This window comes from Hyperolius riggenbachi, chromosome 1 (assembly GCF_040937935.1).
Source record: "Hyperolius riggenbachi isolate aHypRig1 chromosome 1, aHypRig1.pri, whole genome shotgun sequence".
Taxonomy (NCBI): domain Eukaryota; kingdom Metazoa; phylum Chordata; class Amphibia; order Anura; family Hyperoliidae; genus Hyperolius; species Hyperolius riggenbachi.
In genome coordinates, this window is record NC_090646.1 from 304,415,428 (window position 1) to 304,432,897 (window position 17,470).

At 41.0% G+C, this 17,470-nt stretch overlaps 1 protein-coding gene across 1 annotated transcript in view; it reads left to right on the plus strand.

Annotated features, from left to right (window-relative positions):
- Positions 1–17,470, plus strand: part of TIMM44 (translocase of inner mitochondrial membrane 44) — a 473,841-nt gene that overhangs the window by 100,922 nt on the left and 355,449 nt on the right. Inside the window, exons 3-4 of the mRNA XM_068271176.1 lie at positions 3,650–3,820; positions 15,319–15,399. Of these exons, the coding sequence (XP_068127277.1) occupies positions 3,650–3,820; positions 15,319–15,399 (252 nt within the window). The remainder of the gene's footprint in view (positions 1–3,649; positions 3,821–15,318; positions 15,400–17,470) is intronic.

Below are 17,470 nucleotides of genomic sequence, written 5' to 3' on the forward strand. Positions count from 1 at the left end.
CCGAACGCGGTGTTCGGATGTCGATCCCTCTGCCCTCCGTATGCATTTGTGCGGGCAAGGATCGTGGGACTCTCCCCCAGCTGCTTGGCATCCTCTTGGCAGCACTGCGCATGCAGGAAATCCTTGGGCCACAAGCGATGGTTGGGAAGCTGGCGCTGGTGGGGGAGTCTAATATAGGAGAACTAGGCAGCATAAGAAATGGAACTGCTCCTGTTGTTCTCCCCCATGCTGGAAAGATGGGATCACAGACAAGAGGCTTCCCAGTCTGTTCCAGCAGCAGAGGTGACTGCATTGACCATACTGGAGAGATGGGATCACAGGCAAGAGGCTTCCCAGTCTGTCCAGCAGCAGAGGTAAGTGCATTAACCAGGCTGGAAAGATGGGATCACAGGCAAGAGGCTTCCCAGTCTGTTCCAGCAGCAGAGGTGAGTGCATTGACCATGCTGGAGAGATGGGATAACAGGCATGAGGCTTCCTTGTCTGTTCCAGCAGATGAGGTGTGTGCACTGATAGTGTTTTTTTGCAGGGATATACACTCATATTATGCAGTTTAGAGTGTGATTTCACCTGTGTTTTATCCTTTCCCGCTATCTATATCATAGCAAGCTGAAAGTAAAAGCGGGGGAGGTATAGGATAATGTTTGGAGAAGCCAAAAACGAAAATTTGCTATTGCAACATTAAGCTTTCCCAGTATTATAACGAGATGAGTAAGGAAAGCCCTGAGCAGTTTTAAGGAATCATTTGTTTCCTATGCTAGATGCAGAAACTAACATTTTACAGGGATGTGCACTCATATGTTTAGTATTAGAGAGTGATTTTCCCTGTATATATTTTTTTCTTTTCTCCTATCCTCTGTGTCCATGTGATCTAGCTGTGAATGTTAAGCAGCAGGTGGGGCAGCAATTGGCTTCCCCAATATTAGAACATGATGATTTGTCAAACCTGCACTGAAGCGATGGTGATTGACAATTAAGGAGTAATGGAAACTTTCAAGAAATGAATCTCTGGTTAGTTTTCAGGGAGTCCCTTGTTTCGAATTTTACTTTGAATCTGTTGCGATTACGACTTTCAGTCGGTTTCGATTATAACTGTCAGTACGTTATGACTTTCAGTATGTTGCGATTATGACTTTTAGTATGTTGTGATTATGATTTTTAGTATGTTGCGATTATGACTTTGTCTCTTTCGATTATGTCTTTGTCTCTTTCGATTATGACTTCGAGTCTTTCGATTATGACTTCGAGTCTTTCGATTATGACTTCGAGTCTTTCGATTATGACTTCGAGTCTTTCGATTATGACTACGAGTCTTTCGGTTATGACTACGAGTCTTTCGATTATGACTTCGAGTCTTTCGATTATGACTTCGAGTCTTTCGATTATGACTTCGAGTCTTTCGACTATGACTTCGAGTCTTTCGATTATGACTTCGAGTCTTTCGATTTTGACTTCGAGTCTTTCGATTTTGACTTCGAGTCTTTCGATTTTGACTTCGAGTCTTTCGATTTTGACTTCGAGTCTTTCGATTTTGACTTCGAGTCTGTTTCGATTTTGACTCAGTCTGTTTCGATTTTGATTTCGACTCTGTTTCGATTTTGACTTTCAGTCTTTTGATTATGACTTCAAGTCTTTCGATTATGACTTCGAGTCTTTCGATTATGACTTCGAGTCTTTCGATTTTGACTTCGAGTCTTTCGATTTTGACTTCGAGTCTTTCGATTTTGACTTCGAGTCCTTCGATTTTGACTTCGAGTCTTTTGATTTGACTTCGAGTCTTTCGATTTTGACTTCGAGTCTGTTTCGATTTTGACTTCGAGTCTGTTTCGATTTTGACTTCGAGTCTGTTTCGATTTTGACTTCGAGTCTGTTTCGATTTTGACTTCGAGTCTGTTTCGATTTTGACTTCGAGTCTGTTTCGATTTTGATTTCGACTCTGTTTCGATTTTGACTTTCAGTCTTTCGATTATGACTTCGAGTCTTTCGATTATGACTTCGAGTCTTTCGATTATGACTTCGAGTCTTTCGATTATGACTTCGAGTCTTTCGATTATGACTTCGAGTCTTTCGATTATGACTTCGAGTCTTTCGATTATGACTTCGAGTCTTTCGATTATGACTTCGAGTCTTTCGATTATGACTTCGAGTCTTTCGATTATGACTTTGAGTCTTTCGATTATGACTTCGAGTCTTTCGATTATGACTTCGAGTCTTTCGATTATGACTTCGAGTCTTTCGATTTTGACTTCGAGTCTTTCGATTATGACGTTCAGTCTTTCGATTATGACTTTCAGTCTTTCGATTATGACTTTCAGTCTTTCGATTTTGACTTTCAGTCTTTCGATTTTGACTTTCAGTCTTTCGATTTTGACTTTCAGTCTTTCGATTATGACTTTCAGTCTTTCGATTATGACTTTCAGTCTTTCGATTATGACTTTCTGTCTTTCGAGGATGACTTTCTATCGGTTTTGACTTCGTCTGGTTTGATTTTAACTTTGAGCCTCTTTCGAATTGGTCTGCAAACCTGTTTCGAATTGGTCTGATATACAGGCCGGCACTTTATCTATGCTGGCTGTGGAGATTGAAAATCTTGTAGAGAGGGAGAGCAGAGTTGACAATCCTGCTCTGAGGGCCAGTGCGGTTGTGTGGCAGAACTGTTCTGCATGGGAATTTACTGCCCATAAGGTTCTGTGGACCTATGCATAGTACGGTGTTGTTTTGGCAGAGTCGTGCTCCAGGGTTGTGGCCCTCCCTAGTTATGTCTTTTCAGACTACTTGTTTATCATCTCCAGTGTCCCGTATGACGGCTAGAGAATATTACAGTTAGACTTACCGGTAACTGTATTTCTAGACGTCATACGGGACACCAACCCACCTCTATTCCTGTCGCACTCTCTTACGGCTATTGGATTGGGGGTTTATGGGTTACACTTCTTTTGAGGTGTCTTATTTCCTCTCCTCTTCTCTGTGTTTTAGTTGGAAGTTACTTGCATTACACTGAGGAGCCAGGGGAGGGTGGGGGCTATTAATACTCTTTTTACTCTTTCAGGTGGTTTCCACTGATTGGATGGGCGGAGCCACGTCTCCAGTGTCCCGTATGACGTCTAGAAATACAGTTACCGGTAAGTCTAACTGTAATATTTTCTGCACAAGTGGTCTTTGCCAGCATGTGTTGCAGTATGTGGAACCACTTTTATGCAGAGAGATACCGAATGTTGTAGGCCTCAGAGCTCCCAACTCTATCCCGGAGGCCCATGCATGTTTTGCAGGAAACCACAAACATTCACAAGTGGGGTAATTACTGTCTCACCAGAGCTAATTAACTACCTCTGAATGAATTTTTACAGGCACTGTTGGTGGGCCCTGAGGACAGGGTGGGGGAGTTTTTTTTAGCTTCTGCTGAATTTGTGCTGGAAAAGCAATTGCACAGCATATGCCTTTTACAATGTCTGAGAATGTTTTCTTCTAGCCATAGGTGCTACTTGGTTTTGAACTGATAACTTTCCCGCTCCATAGAGTACATGATTTCTGCTACAAAACCCCTATTAGTATTGCCCTAATTGATGAGTAACTGAGTAGTAGCTACATTTGTATAGTCAAGCTTTATAACTCAGCCATATTAAACTAATAAAGGTCTTCTGTCTCTTTGTAGTTGCGCTATTATTCATCCAGTGGAAGAAGAGGGTTTCTAGCTGGGCTTCTTGATAACATCAAGCAGGAACTGTCAAAAAACAAAGAAATGAAGGAAAACATAAAAAAATTTCGAGAAGAAGCACAGAAATTGGAAGAATCTGAAGCTCTGCAGCAAGCTCGTAAAAAATTTGTATGTTAATATGTGTAGAAATGGATGTTTATACATATTTAAGTTTTTAAAAAATGTTCTGTGTATTGTTCAACAGCAGTCAGTCAGACAATGACAGATTCAGAGCATCTTCACCAATGATGTGCAGAAAATGAGCCTCATTTGCAAATCTCCACTGACTCAAGAAAGGGGAAATATGCCAAATTAAAGCCACTAGCTACTGAGCAATTTGGTGGCAGTACAGCAGACTGAGTTTTAGAACAGTAACGGGGTACATTGTGAACATCCACGGGGTACATTGTGAACATACACGGCACAGATGCAGTCTAGTGTGAACGCAGGCTAATCTGCCCAATTTATTGTCACCAATATAAATTCAGTTGTTCAGATTTCACTAAAACCGAGTGTGAATCATTGATCAACATGGTTAAGGCAGATCCAGAAGTAGCACATTTGGGAAACTGTTACTACTAAGCCTCAGTACGAAGTACTCAGCCTAAGTACCAAGGTCCGGTAAGCCAGTAAGATTTTTCATTATCCAAAGAGAAAACTCATGAACAATTTATACTGAAATACTGCCTTCTCTGAAAGAATGGTTTGGCTGTTTCAGCATGCACAGCAAGTTACTTGGAAAAATTTGCTTCATGGTGCCAGAAAAGCCTGCTTGTAATACGTTAGACTTCACCTAGCAGAGTCCAGAGACCAAAATCAAACTTTTTGGTAACATCCATTATGTTTAGAGAATAGTCACCATGTCCTTTCATAAGGCCCAGTTCGCACTACAGGAAAAATCACAGTGTTTTCGGGAATGCCAGAAAACGCAAAATTAGATGGTGAATCTGTTTTCTCTAACTAGCATCCAGAACAGGTGAAGGATCAAGTGATCACCTGAAACACAAAGCCAAGGAGATTGAAAGCCCCCGCCCACCCCTACACCTCAGTTCAACAGTTTTTCCACGTGGGGAACACACTAAGAGAAGAGGTCCTGCTTTATTTTTTTTTACACACTAGAGGGTGAGTTATCCTGTTTTGGAGAAAGCTTTCAGCTGGATCCCAGAAGGGGGTCGAAGAAGGGGTCTCTCCGAAGACAGACCGAGCTGTATGCATCCCTGTGTGGAGTATCGGTTTGAAGTTTGCGTGGTTTCCGCCGCCATGCTCTGTTGATGCAGCAAGTTCTTGTTTACTTAGATAAAGGCGTACTAGGTTGTTTTTTTCCTATCATCATCGTTAAAGGATATAATATCTCAATGGCAAAACCCTGAGAGACGTTTGTCGATTCCAAAATCCGGCAATCGTGAATATCCATTTTCCCAAACCGAAATGCAGAAGTGGGTTAAATGTCCTAAACTTGATGCATCCCTGTCTTAGTACTCAAAAGATTCTGATTTATCTTTTGAAGATGCAGGGGTTCTCAAGGATGTTATGGATAAACATATTGCTGGTTTAGGCCTCTTTCACATTGGGGCGTTGCATTTGATGCAACGTTAAAGTCGCACAACGTGCCCCTAACGCAGCGAATGTAGGTTATGAAATTGGACGTTATTTTGCACTGCGTTGTGTCTCTCGGTACGCCGTTTTCGTCGCATACTGATGGAACGAAAACGGGGCATGTTACATTTAAAAAAAACAAAAAATAAAACTTACTGAGCATGTACAACACACATAACGCAGCAAATGTATTGCTAAACGCACAGCATGCAGCACTTTCTAAATATTGCTACACGTTACACACAACGCAACGTGTGCACTGTGAATGTCGCACAGACTTTGTATTGCTGTGCGTTAGTCTGCGTTATAAAATTTTCTAAAGTGCGACTTTAACGTCACAGTGTGAAAGAGGCCTAACTAAACAAATGGCTTGGGAATCTGCAGCCTTTGGTTTCAGCTGGTATTTCGGCCACATGTATTTCGCGTAATCTTAAAATCTGAATGTATAATTTAATCACTCAACTTAGTGAAGGAGTGCCTTTGAAAATCCATTCGGCCTCATTACCTGTGGTCCTTAGGGTGGTGGCCTTTTTAGGTGACGCAGTGACTGAACTTCACTGCTTGCACTATGGTTCTTATTAATTCTGCGAGATGGGCTGTGTGGCTAAAAACCTGGGAGGGAGGTAATCTCAAAAAAATAAGCTCTGCTTTATTCCTTTTGAGGGAAATTTGTTATTTAGTTAAGAGTTGAAGAATGTTTTGTCCCGATCAGCGGAAAAGGGTAAGCAATTTCCAAATTAAAAGAAAACATTTAAGGGGAAAATGGCTTTTGTTGCAAAGACGCAATCTAATGGAAAATTTAAGGGTAAAAGTGGTCCTTTCCGAAAGAAAAAGGGGGGTTCACCCTCGTGCCCCCAAAAGAAAATAAATTACTGTCTTTCTGTGCAGGGAGGTTAGTTAGTATTTTCAATTAGTCTGGAAAAGTTGAATCCCGATCCTTTTGTGTTACAGATTATAAAGGAAGGTCATCACCTTCAATTTTCAGTTTGGAAAGTTTATCAACGGGACTTCAAAAGACCCAGACAAAGCTATGGGTCTGGAGCTGGAGATTCTGAAATTATTAGAGAAGAAAGTGATTGTTCCAGTCCCTCCAGGGGAAGAATTTCAGGGATATTATTGCTATGTGTTTTTGGTGAAGAAAACCAGCAGATATTTTTGATTCATTCTCAAGTCCCTGAACCCTTATTTTAGTGTGCAAAAAAATTCATGAGGAAAAGCATTTACATTGTGAGAAGTCTATTGAAGGGGAACAAATATTTTGTATCAATAGATCTTCAAGACGCTTATCTGCATATTTCTATCTTTTTGGAGCCATCAACGATTTTTAAGGTTTGCCATCAGAAACTGGTCCCAGATTTGGCATTACCAGTTCCGTGCGCTGCCGTTCAGCATAGCTTCAGCTCCATGTATTTTCACCAAGATTCTAGCGGATGTTATGAAGGTTCTAAGACTCCAGAGGATCTCGATTGTACCTTACCTGGACGATCTGTTGATCTTTGCAGAGTCGGGGGATCTAGTCAAAGCTCACAGGTCATTCAGACATTATCGTAGATGGGTTGGATAGTGAACTATCCAAAATCAGCCTTTATTCCTGTACAAGAGATAACCTTTTTAGGTTACAGGGTAAATTCTGTAGAGGGAAATATTTTCCTTCCAGAATAAAAGAGATTGAAACTTGAGTCAGAGGTAAGGTCTATTCAGAATCTTCAGGAGTGTTCTCTCCATCAAATTATGAGAGTTTTAGGACTCTTCACTTTGTCAATGCCAGCAGTTCCCTGGGCTCAAGCTCACAGCAGAATTCTACAATCTTTACTGTTAGCAACCTGGGACAGGTCTCGGGAAACCTGGATTTGCTTATTTCACTTCCAGGAAAGGTGAAAACCGGTTTCCTGTTGTGGTTGGAAAATAACAATCTCGGCGGGTCGTTGTTGGATGCTACTTGATCCCATAATGGTTAACATGGGTTCCTGGGGTTAAGGGGCAACAGCCTTAGACAATTATGCACAGGGTCATTTCCCCCGGAACATAAGGAACCGATCGTTCAACTTCAGGGAACTCTTGGCAGTCCAGAAAGCTCTTCTGGCCTTTCAGGCTCTTGTGAGAGGGAGAGATTTTCTGGTATTCTCAGACATCACAACGAGGGCGTCTCTTCAAAAGCAGCGTGGGACAAGATCTCAGGATCTGATGTCCCTTTGCTCGGAGATTCTGGATTTGGCAGAACCACAAGTTCTGTCCCTGTCTGCAGTCCACATAAAAGGGACTTTAAATTGGGAAGTAGATTTCCTGAGCCATCAGGAGGTGAACCAGTCAGAATGGGAAATCCATCCGGAAGTTTTCCATCTGGTAACCGAAAAATTCAGCTTACCAGAAATCGATCTTTTCGTGTCCCTGATGAATGCAAAGGTGGATCAATCTTTCTCCCTCTACAGAGCCTCAAGGTTTCTGGGGCTAGACACCCTCATCCTCCCTTGGAATTTCAAACTATGTTATGGGCTCACTCCAATAGCCTTTATCTCAGATTCTAGTAAAGGTTCAAAGAGAGCGAGTAAATTGAATACTCGTCGCACCTCTATAGCCAAAGAGGCCATGATATGCGAGCCTGTTGAAAATGTCCATGGAACCTCCTTTTCCCCTACTGTTGAGGCAGGACCTTCTAATTCAGGGCCTACTTTGGCATCCCACACCTCAAATATTCAAACTGGCAGCATGGATTCTAAGAGGGTAATTTTGAGACAAAAAGGTATTTCTGAGAAGGTTATAGAAACATGAAGTGTAGGAGACCAGTAACTCAGAAGATTTATGGCAGGATATGTTAGGCTTTGTCATGGTGTACCTCTCATTCTAGAGATCAGTTTTTGACTGCCTCTGTCTTAGAATTTCTGCAGGATGGCTTTGAGATTAAATTAGCTCCTAGCACTCTTAAGGTACAGAGTTCAGCACTATCTTATTTGTTGGATAGACACTTAGCACAAGTTTTAATAAAAAAAAAAAAATTCAAAAATTGATCCCGGTAATTTGATTTTTCCTCAGTGGAATCGGTCTAGTTTTGAATGCTCTCATTAAGGTGCCCTTTGAACCCATTGAGAATATCGACATGAAAGTTTTTTCTTTCAAAATTGCATTTTTGATAGCAATTACTTTGGCTAGACATCTTAGCAATTTAGGGGACTTGTCTATTAACCACTTCATAACAAAGGACGTATATATATGTCCATTGTATTTGTTGCCAATGCACCACCAGTTTGTTACTAAATGTGGCACATGTGGTATCGTTTTAACCATGACGAGTTGTAGAATAAATTTTGGTGTGTCTTACAGCTTGGACCCCCATCACATAAAAATAGGTAGGGACAAACTCAATCAAAACATAAAAATTTTCAATGAAAAAAACTTTAAGGGTAAATGGGAGGAGTACACTCCAATCAATCAATGAAATCGTTTTTTTAGAAAAATACCAACTTTATTAATATCATTATAAACATTAAAAATGTTGACCCAAGAGGCAACCCACCAACCTCCTATAGCGCATCACCCCAGCATTCATACACACATCCATACAGGGACAGAGCTCTTTCTTTGAGGTGATCACCAAAAAAAATGTCCATGTATGTTTTAGATGTACTCCGGCAGTTGAAAAAAAGTGAATATATAAAGCGCACAGTTCTTTTAAATGGTATTAGAGTGTTAGTAAACAGGGGCACATATAGAACTCTTGGCTGGCAAAGCGTACACAGTACAGCGAAACACAGTCCATAATCAGCAGACTTTTGCATTAGCAGCATGAAGCAGCAACAAGCATGTAGCTCATAAGCAAGGAGCAATGAGAAGCATGTCACATATGGAACGTGTGTGGCTGTATACTCTACCGATTCCACAGCGTTGCCATACGTGCAGGTTCAAGGAGTCCCATTAGGCGGAGTCAATCAGTGTCACAGATTGGCTCCACAGACGTAAGGATATTTGTAATCCAGGGTATGCGGCAGACATACAAGCTAGAGGCAGTCTCTGTCACCATATACCAGAAGTGTTGGAAAGTCACCAGGGCATGGCTGTAAATTGGTTATGGCCATACTGAATACAGGATTCTGTCTTCCACTATATTCTCCCGCCCCATTTCCAGTGAAAGTCCCCCATCAACTTTTAGCTGCTGACAACGGGACCTATACCTACGTGCTCAGAGTCGTGTCAAGGGTTTTCAAAATTATGATCAAAATTGGGAAAGTTGTAAAAAAAACTACTAGAGACATATGTGGTAACATTTTAACCGGGATAAGTTGTAGAATACAATTTAGACAGTTTTAGGGTTGAGGCCCATGTCTGGTTTATTCTTTTTTTAGTCACAAACTGAATCTAAAGCAATTACATTTTTGCATATTCTGCACCAAAATAAGACTTGTAAAATACCAAAGTTACAGAATATAAAAGAAAAAAAAATATATGGTTACCTTAGAAACATGGCTTTTTAAATATGTATGCTATGAGGGTATATTACTATTATTTTTGCAAATAAGGTATTGTAATCATCGATAGTATATAATGAGAAAGAAAAAAAAATAAAAGAACAGAAAAAGACACCTTTCTTTCCAAATACAATAATGTCACCATACTTTGTGCTAGGAACAAAATCTAAATATTTTAATAACCAGGATGAATAAGCAAATAAAATTTGTGGGTTTAACTTATAGTTAGCACTGTTTATTGTAAAGCTATACTGAATGTAAATGTGGAGAGAGTTTTTTTTTTTCTATTTTTTTCCCTTTTAAAATGCATGGAAAATAAGGTAATTACTAAACTAAATTATCACATGCTAAAAGCTTAATTTGTCCTGAAAAAAAAACCTATATATAGATCATGTAGGTGTGATAAGTGGTAATAAAGTTATTGGTGAATGAATGGGAGCAGCGCTGATATGTGAAAGTTGCTCTCATCCTGAAGTGGTTAAGGATCCATACCTCATCATTTGTCCAGACAGCGTGAGACTCAGGATGGATCCAAATTATCTTCCCAAGGTTTCTACAGAATTTCATAGATCTCAGGAAATTATCCTACCTTTATTTTGTACCAATCCCTCTTGTGCCAGAGAAATGGAATTTCATCGTTTTAGATGTTTGACTTTCACTACTAACCTATATATCAAGGAATAGAGAGTTTAGAAAGACTAGTCCTCTAGTTCTCAGCTAAGAATACATGTCAGCAAGCTTCCAAACAAACGATTGCTAGGTGTATTAGACAGACTATTATTCTTGTGTTTAAGGGTTGTCAGCGTCCCCTACCTCCCAGTATTGAGGCCCATTCTACTTGTTCACTATCGCCATCATGGGCTGAGAGGGCTGGAGCCTCCATTCAACAAATCTGTTAAGCGGCAACCTGGTCGAGTGCATCTAATTCCATCAAGCATTATAGAGTGGATGCTTTTTTGTTTTTTATTTGTCTCAACAAGACTGTTGTCTGTTATCCCTCCCTAGGTGAGTCTTTTTAAAGCGGAATATAACCCTGCATTTCAACTTTGCTCTAAAATATTATTTACAGCATATTATATGCAAAAAGCATTTTTTTTTTTTTACTAGACCAGCTTTGGAAGGGTTAAACACAGACGTTTCAAGTTCCGTGGAGAGATATGCAGAAGTTCAGATTGTTACATTCTATGTATCTATTGATAAACAGTTACACACTCTTTGGCAGTCCTCCAAGCTCCTTCTCAGTCAGAGAGATGAGTCACATTAAACACTTAGATACATTTCTGTAAACAAAATGTATCTCTTTTCAGCTTCGGATGCGTCTGCAGAAATCTAAAGGAACTTTAAAGCCCTGTGTAACCCTTCCAATGCTGGTCTAGTAAAAAAAAAATGCTGGTTGCATATAATATACTGTAAATAATGTTTTAGAGCAAAGTTGAAATGCAGGGTTATATTCCGCTTTAAGATTTCTTGTTTATATCTTCACCTGTTCGGGATGCTAGTTAAAGACTCCGGTTAGACCTACCGGTAACTGAGTTTCTAACTTGCATCCATAGCAGCGGCCCCATCCCTTACTTCCTTGAGCACCTTGCGGATTTTTTTCTATAAGATTTTGGAAGATGTCTCTTTTGTTGTTTGGTCATGGGATCACTTAAAGGGACACTTAAGTCAAACAAAAAAAATGAGTTGTACTCACCTAGGGCTTCCAATAGCCCCCTGCAGCTGTCCGGTGCCCTCGCCGTCTTCCTGGCCCCGCCGGCAGCCTCTTCCTGTTTCGGTGACAGGAGTTGACAGGCTGGGGACGCGAGTGATTCTTCGCGTTCCCAGACACATTAGCACCCTCTATGCTGCTATATGGTATATGATATATGCTATAGCAGCATAGATGCCGCTATTGTGGCCAGGAACACGAAGAATCACTCACGTCCCCAGCCTGTCAGTTCCTGTCACCGTAACAGGAAGTGGCTGCCGGCGGGGCCAGGAGGATCAGAGGGACACGGCGAGGGCACCGGACAGCTACAGGGGGCTATTGGAAGCCCCAGGTGAGTAAAACTCATTTTTTTTGTTTGACTTAAGTGTCCCTTTAAGGGTTCCTACATTTTGGTGTTTCTAGAGGTGTTACTTTTTGACGCACTGAGGTGTAGGGGTGGGCAGTGGCTTTTAATCTTCTTGGCTTTGTGTTCCCACAGATCAGGTGATCATCCTTCACCTGTTCCAGATGCAAGTTAGAAACTCTGTTACCGGTAGGTCTAGCGGGGAGTCTATTAATAGGATTTAAACAATAAGGTTGCAACAAGACTGGACTGAAGATACAAATTCCTGACCTGCTTTATTTTTCTGCAACGCTATTGAGAACAAACTGCAAAAATTCCAAATTAGATGCTGTGGAAGCCTATGGATACCCACTAGTCTGGTTGCCGCATGGAAAACACTCACCTGTGGATTTGGTTCCACAATTGCTTTTCAACTCAAACACGCACACCCCTGCACGGGATCAGGGACCAGAAGAAGCATGGGGCACCCCAGTGGTTTGCAAAAGACCAATGGGAATCCTGCTGCAACAGAGAAATAACAATAACCACTATCCTGAAATGCTGCAAAAAGTTTTTGATGCTATAAAATCGATATGAGATTGTAAGAGGTATAAACACTCTGAGCAGAAACTTTTTTTTTGTATTATTATTTTTGTAATTTTAACCACTTCATGCAAAATGGACATTTTTCAAACATCCTATTAGGGCTCCAATTAGTCAAATAGGATGTTTAATAAATGCCTATTCTTCCTAGAAGCGCACAGGAACACGCACCCATTTTAATCCTTCAATGCATAGCGTGAAGTGGTTAATGGTTAATTGGTTTTGTGATGCTCAGTAAGTTAATATGCCATGAAACATAAAAGAAAGGGGTTTAGTCAGATCAGTCATGTTTTCTTAGATGATGGTCTGTATTTTATAAATTCTGCTTGGGTTGTGTAAACTTTCAGGCAGGGAACACACTTTACTGTTTTCTTACGCGTTTTCTGTACAGAAAAACTGACAACTCATGCTAATCAATGGGCTAGTACACACTTAATATGTTGTTCGCGTGCAGAAAAAAAACTGACATTCTGCATGATGACTCTGCACATTTTATCAGTTTTCTGTATCAATTACATCAGCTGCTGTGAAAAAACGCGCACGTTTTCCTGCATAGAAACACACTTGGTGTGCAGAAAAAGTATGCAGGAAAACGCGCGCAGAAAACTGAAAGACAAGTTGTGACAATCCAGCCCCGCGATCCCGTCGAGATCTGCTCCCGTTAGCGTACGCAGGAAGTACGGGCGCAGACGGACAACGAGACCGGTTGCTGGATCGTCAGAGGGAAGAAGGAAAAGGGCGACAGAGCGAGCCAATCCCGTCTAATCTGCTCCCGTTAGCATACGCAGGAAGTACGGTGAACAGACTGACAATAAAGATTGGTTGCGCAGCTGCCGACAATATGTAATGGGACAAACATCCACCAATCCCGTATTACTAGGCCACTGTTGCCATGCAGGTCTCATGCACTAGAGACTGCTGGAGGCAAATTCACTGTGTGCGTAGCAAACGGTTAAGATTGGTTGGAGGTGCCCATACATGTACAATTCTGATTGTATATACAATCGGTAAACTAAAAATATCGATTTCGCGCTGGAAATCGGGTAAATAAAGTAAACTGCCACCACTCTCTCAAGTTCAGGGAGGAAAGAGACTCCCGCTATCATAATACGGTAGCCAGCCCAATCACGTTCAACACGCTCAAGTCACCGTTCGGGGAATAGTCACTTCCGACGGCTTAAAGACTGTGAGCAATGTGACATTAAAGAAAGGTTACTGGGTCCCTATATGATGCAATCTCGAATTGTATTTATAATCGAGAAACGAAGTTATCGATTTCGCACAGGAAATCTGGTACTAGCTAATCCTAGAAGGAAGAAACGGTTATTTACAACCTAGCTAGCAAATCAACAATCATAAGCAAATCATAAAACAATGCGGTAGTATGACTGACTCTTCAGAGGGCAGATTCGTTATAGCAGCAATCAGATGACCAGAACAGGCACAAGACTGAACGATGAAATCGTTAGTTTATTTCTAAACTACATACACACAGCTTATTTTAGAACGGATTGATTGGACAGAGAGAAGAGAGGAAGAGAAACAGAATGTCTGATTATATACAGTTCAAATACCGTTATTGGTAGTCCATGCGGCAATCGCAAGTCTTTGGCGAAAGTCCCAAAATGGCGGTTGCCATGCGGCCAACAGGCCTTTGTTAGAAAGTTCAAAGATGGAGGTTGGCCCGTGTCCCTGCGGGCTGCCAGGATGTTACTAGGCATCAGATTGAAGGTAAAGGACGCAGAGCTTTCTGGGCTCTGTCTGGTTATAGCCCCTACTCCAGCAAGGAGGGGTTAGGGGGCGTGGATCACACACCTCTTTGCAGCAGGAGGTCTCTGCCCCTCTTATAGAGGCAAGAATTTACCTGAATCATGATAAGTGTGCTCATCTGCAAACCGTACAAGTTATGTTAAATCTAATAACATTTTTAGGTTTGTCAGAATTTATCAAGAACGTTGATACCAAACTTGGGGGGTTTAGAGTGAACGGTGACCCCAAAATGCATATCTCTGCTTTGGCAGGGCTTACCTTGAATTCAGAAACATCCAATCATGTGGTTGGTTCCGAATTTCAGAATAAGCGGGTTCTTAAGGCCGTTGCCTATTTGGAAAGCCATCTTTATGGCAAAAGATGGATTTCATATTTGTGAGATCACAGAAAGGTCAGCTGGGAGATGGAATCTCCTTGATCCTTCAGCTGAGGTAATCCTGGGAGAACCCCCTGCTGTTATCGGTTCCTAGCAGTCTAGAGGAAGGGGCGGTTTATTAGCTTCTGTCCATCTAATCTCTGATGGATGAGCTATAACCTTCCAGGGATGCTGGAGAAACACTTTCACACTGAGGTGAGAAAAGCTGTAATTAGAAGCTACCCAAGAGCCAGGGTTTGTTAGCATTTGACCAGGGAGAGGAACTGTATTAACCCCTGGCTCCCCTGATCTTCTTATAAACCAAGCCTTTCCCTCTGCTGTCACTTTTAATAGTGGCGACAGGGAATATTTTATAAGGCTCTAACTACTTTTTTAGGACGAATAAACGTTGATTCGTCACACAAGTGTGTTCCCTGCCTCGGGCAGGGAACACACTTGTCTTTCAGTTTTCTGCGCGTGTTTCCTGCATACTTTTTCTGCACACCAAGTATGTCTCTATGCAGGGAAACGCATGCGTTTTTTCACAGCAGCTGATGTAATTGATACAAAAAACTGACAAAATGTGCTGAGTCATGATGCAGAATGTCAGTTTTTTTTCTGCGCGCGAACAAAATATTAAGTGTGTACTAGCCCATTGATTAACATGAGTTCTCAGTTTTTCTGTGCAGAAAACACGTATGAAAACAGTCAAGTGTGTTCCCTGCCTCAAGCACAACTGTACATATCTAAGCTTGTTATGATAATAATGCAACATGCATAAATGGCTCTTAAATTTGGTTCTTTTATTGACAGAAAACGATTGAATCGGAGACGGTGAAGACATCCGAGGTGTTTAGGAAAAAGTTTGGAGAGCTTTCGGACACTGTCAAGGAGGTAATCTGGAACATTTCATGTGTAGCAATTGAATTACATTGTTAATTCAGTCGTCAAGAATACTTTAGGGTCATAAAATATCAAACAATGATCTAGTACAGTATATAGCAATAAAATGTCTGCCAGCACACAGCTATTGTTGCATGCCTAGAAAGGAGTTGTCAGTATATCTCTGTATTGACTGCTTGTTGTCAAAATGATATCCATAAACACTTGTCTCTCTTATTCTACAATTGATATGTGTATATAAATTGCCAGGTGATAACCCTAAAGGTGCATACACACATCAGACTATAGTCTTTGGAAAATGAAAGATCACCGACCAATCTTACCACCCTTCATGTAGTATGAGAGCCATACTCTACACAGTCTATTCTATGGAGCTGAACTCCCCATCAGAAAAAATCTTTGCAAGATGCTGCACACAAACATGCTGCACACACTCAAAAGATCTGTAGCTGCAAAAGATCTGTTCCTTCCAAAAATCCAGTCCTACAAATTGCAAGGGTAGTCTATGAGATCTGCAGATCATCATACACACATGATTTAACTGACATTCATCTGCAGATCAGATCCACCAGGATGGATTTTCAGATCTGCGGATGATTGCTTGATCTGCAGATGAATGTCAGGTAAATCGTGTGTATGATGATCTGCAGATCTCAAAGACTATCATTGCAATTTGCAGGAATGGATTTTTGGCAGGAACAGATCTTTTGCAGATACTGATCTTTTGTGTGTGTGTGCAGCATCTTGCAAAGATTTTTTTCTGATGTGGAGTTCAGCTCCATAGAAAAGACTGTGTAGAGTATGGCTCTCATACTACATGGAAGGGGGTAAGATTGGTCTGTGATCTTTCATTTTCCAAAGACTATAGTCTGATGTGTGTATGCACCTTAAGTGAGAATTTATCTTGAACCAATTATAAATGACATTATGATCTTCAAAAGCCCATATAAACCTAAAGGTTCCCATACATGGTACAATTTTTTTATTTTTTTTCGATTAGATAATTTAGTTTGATTATTCCATTAGATTGAATATAAAGATTTTTCCAACATGCCTCATCGGAATTTTTTATAGAAAAAAAACGGGATTGGCATTCGTTTTTCTTGATCGGAAAAATTCTTGTCAACTTTCATGTGATTTGATCGTTTTTATTGTACCGTGTATGGGTACCATAAGAGTAATAATCTTATTACTACCAGATGTTTAAAACCACTTGCTGTATTTCAGACAGTATATTTGCATCCAGTGGGACTTTATCTAAAATCTTGGGTGTAAATATTCATCTTCTGCTGCTGAGCACATACAGTATGTCTATAAAAATGAATAGAAAATAAATCCCCCAGAAAAGTCTAATTTGTCCTGAAAAACGTATATCAAAACTGCTGTGGTCCATAAGGTGAAAACCGCCTCTAGTGGTGAATGAAGTAGTTGGTGTACCAGAGCTCCCGAAAACAAAAAAAATGTATACATACCTGGGACTTCCTCCAGCCCCATCAGCTTGTATCGCTCCCACGCAGCCGTCCTCCGATGTCTGCAGCCCCAGTACCGGGTCCCAGCACTTCTATCAGTCGGCTCCAGTCTACGCAGAAGTGCGCTCTTTGCGTATCTCTCCAGCAGCTGCTAGAGAAATACGTAGAGGGCGCACTTTCCTTAAATCAGACTGGCTCCGACTGAGGAAAGTGCGGGGATCTGGTACCAGAGCTGCAGACAACAGAGGACTGCGGCGTGGGAGCGATTCAAGCTGATGGGGCTGCAGGAAGCCCCAGGTATGTATAAATCTTTTTGTTTTCGGGAGCTCTGAAAGTATTATTATTGATTTATATAGCACCATCATCTTCTGTGATGCTGTATAGAGGATGAGACAAACTTACATGTCAATACATTGGTACAAAATACAGAAGTAGCAGACAGTGTGATAACAAATGTACAGTAATTAACAAAATGCAGCATTTTATAAAACACAAAATGAGCGAGCTCTGCCCTTGCAAGTGGGGAAATTAAGTCTTCATCCAAGGTTGTTGTGTTTGTACACTATATTTAACCACTTGACCGCTGAGGGGTT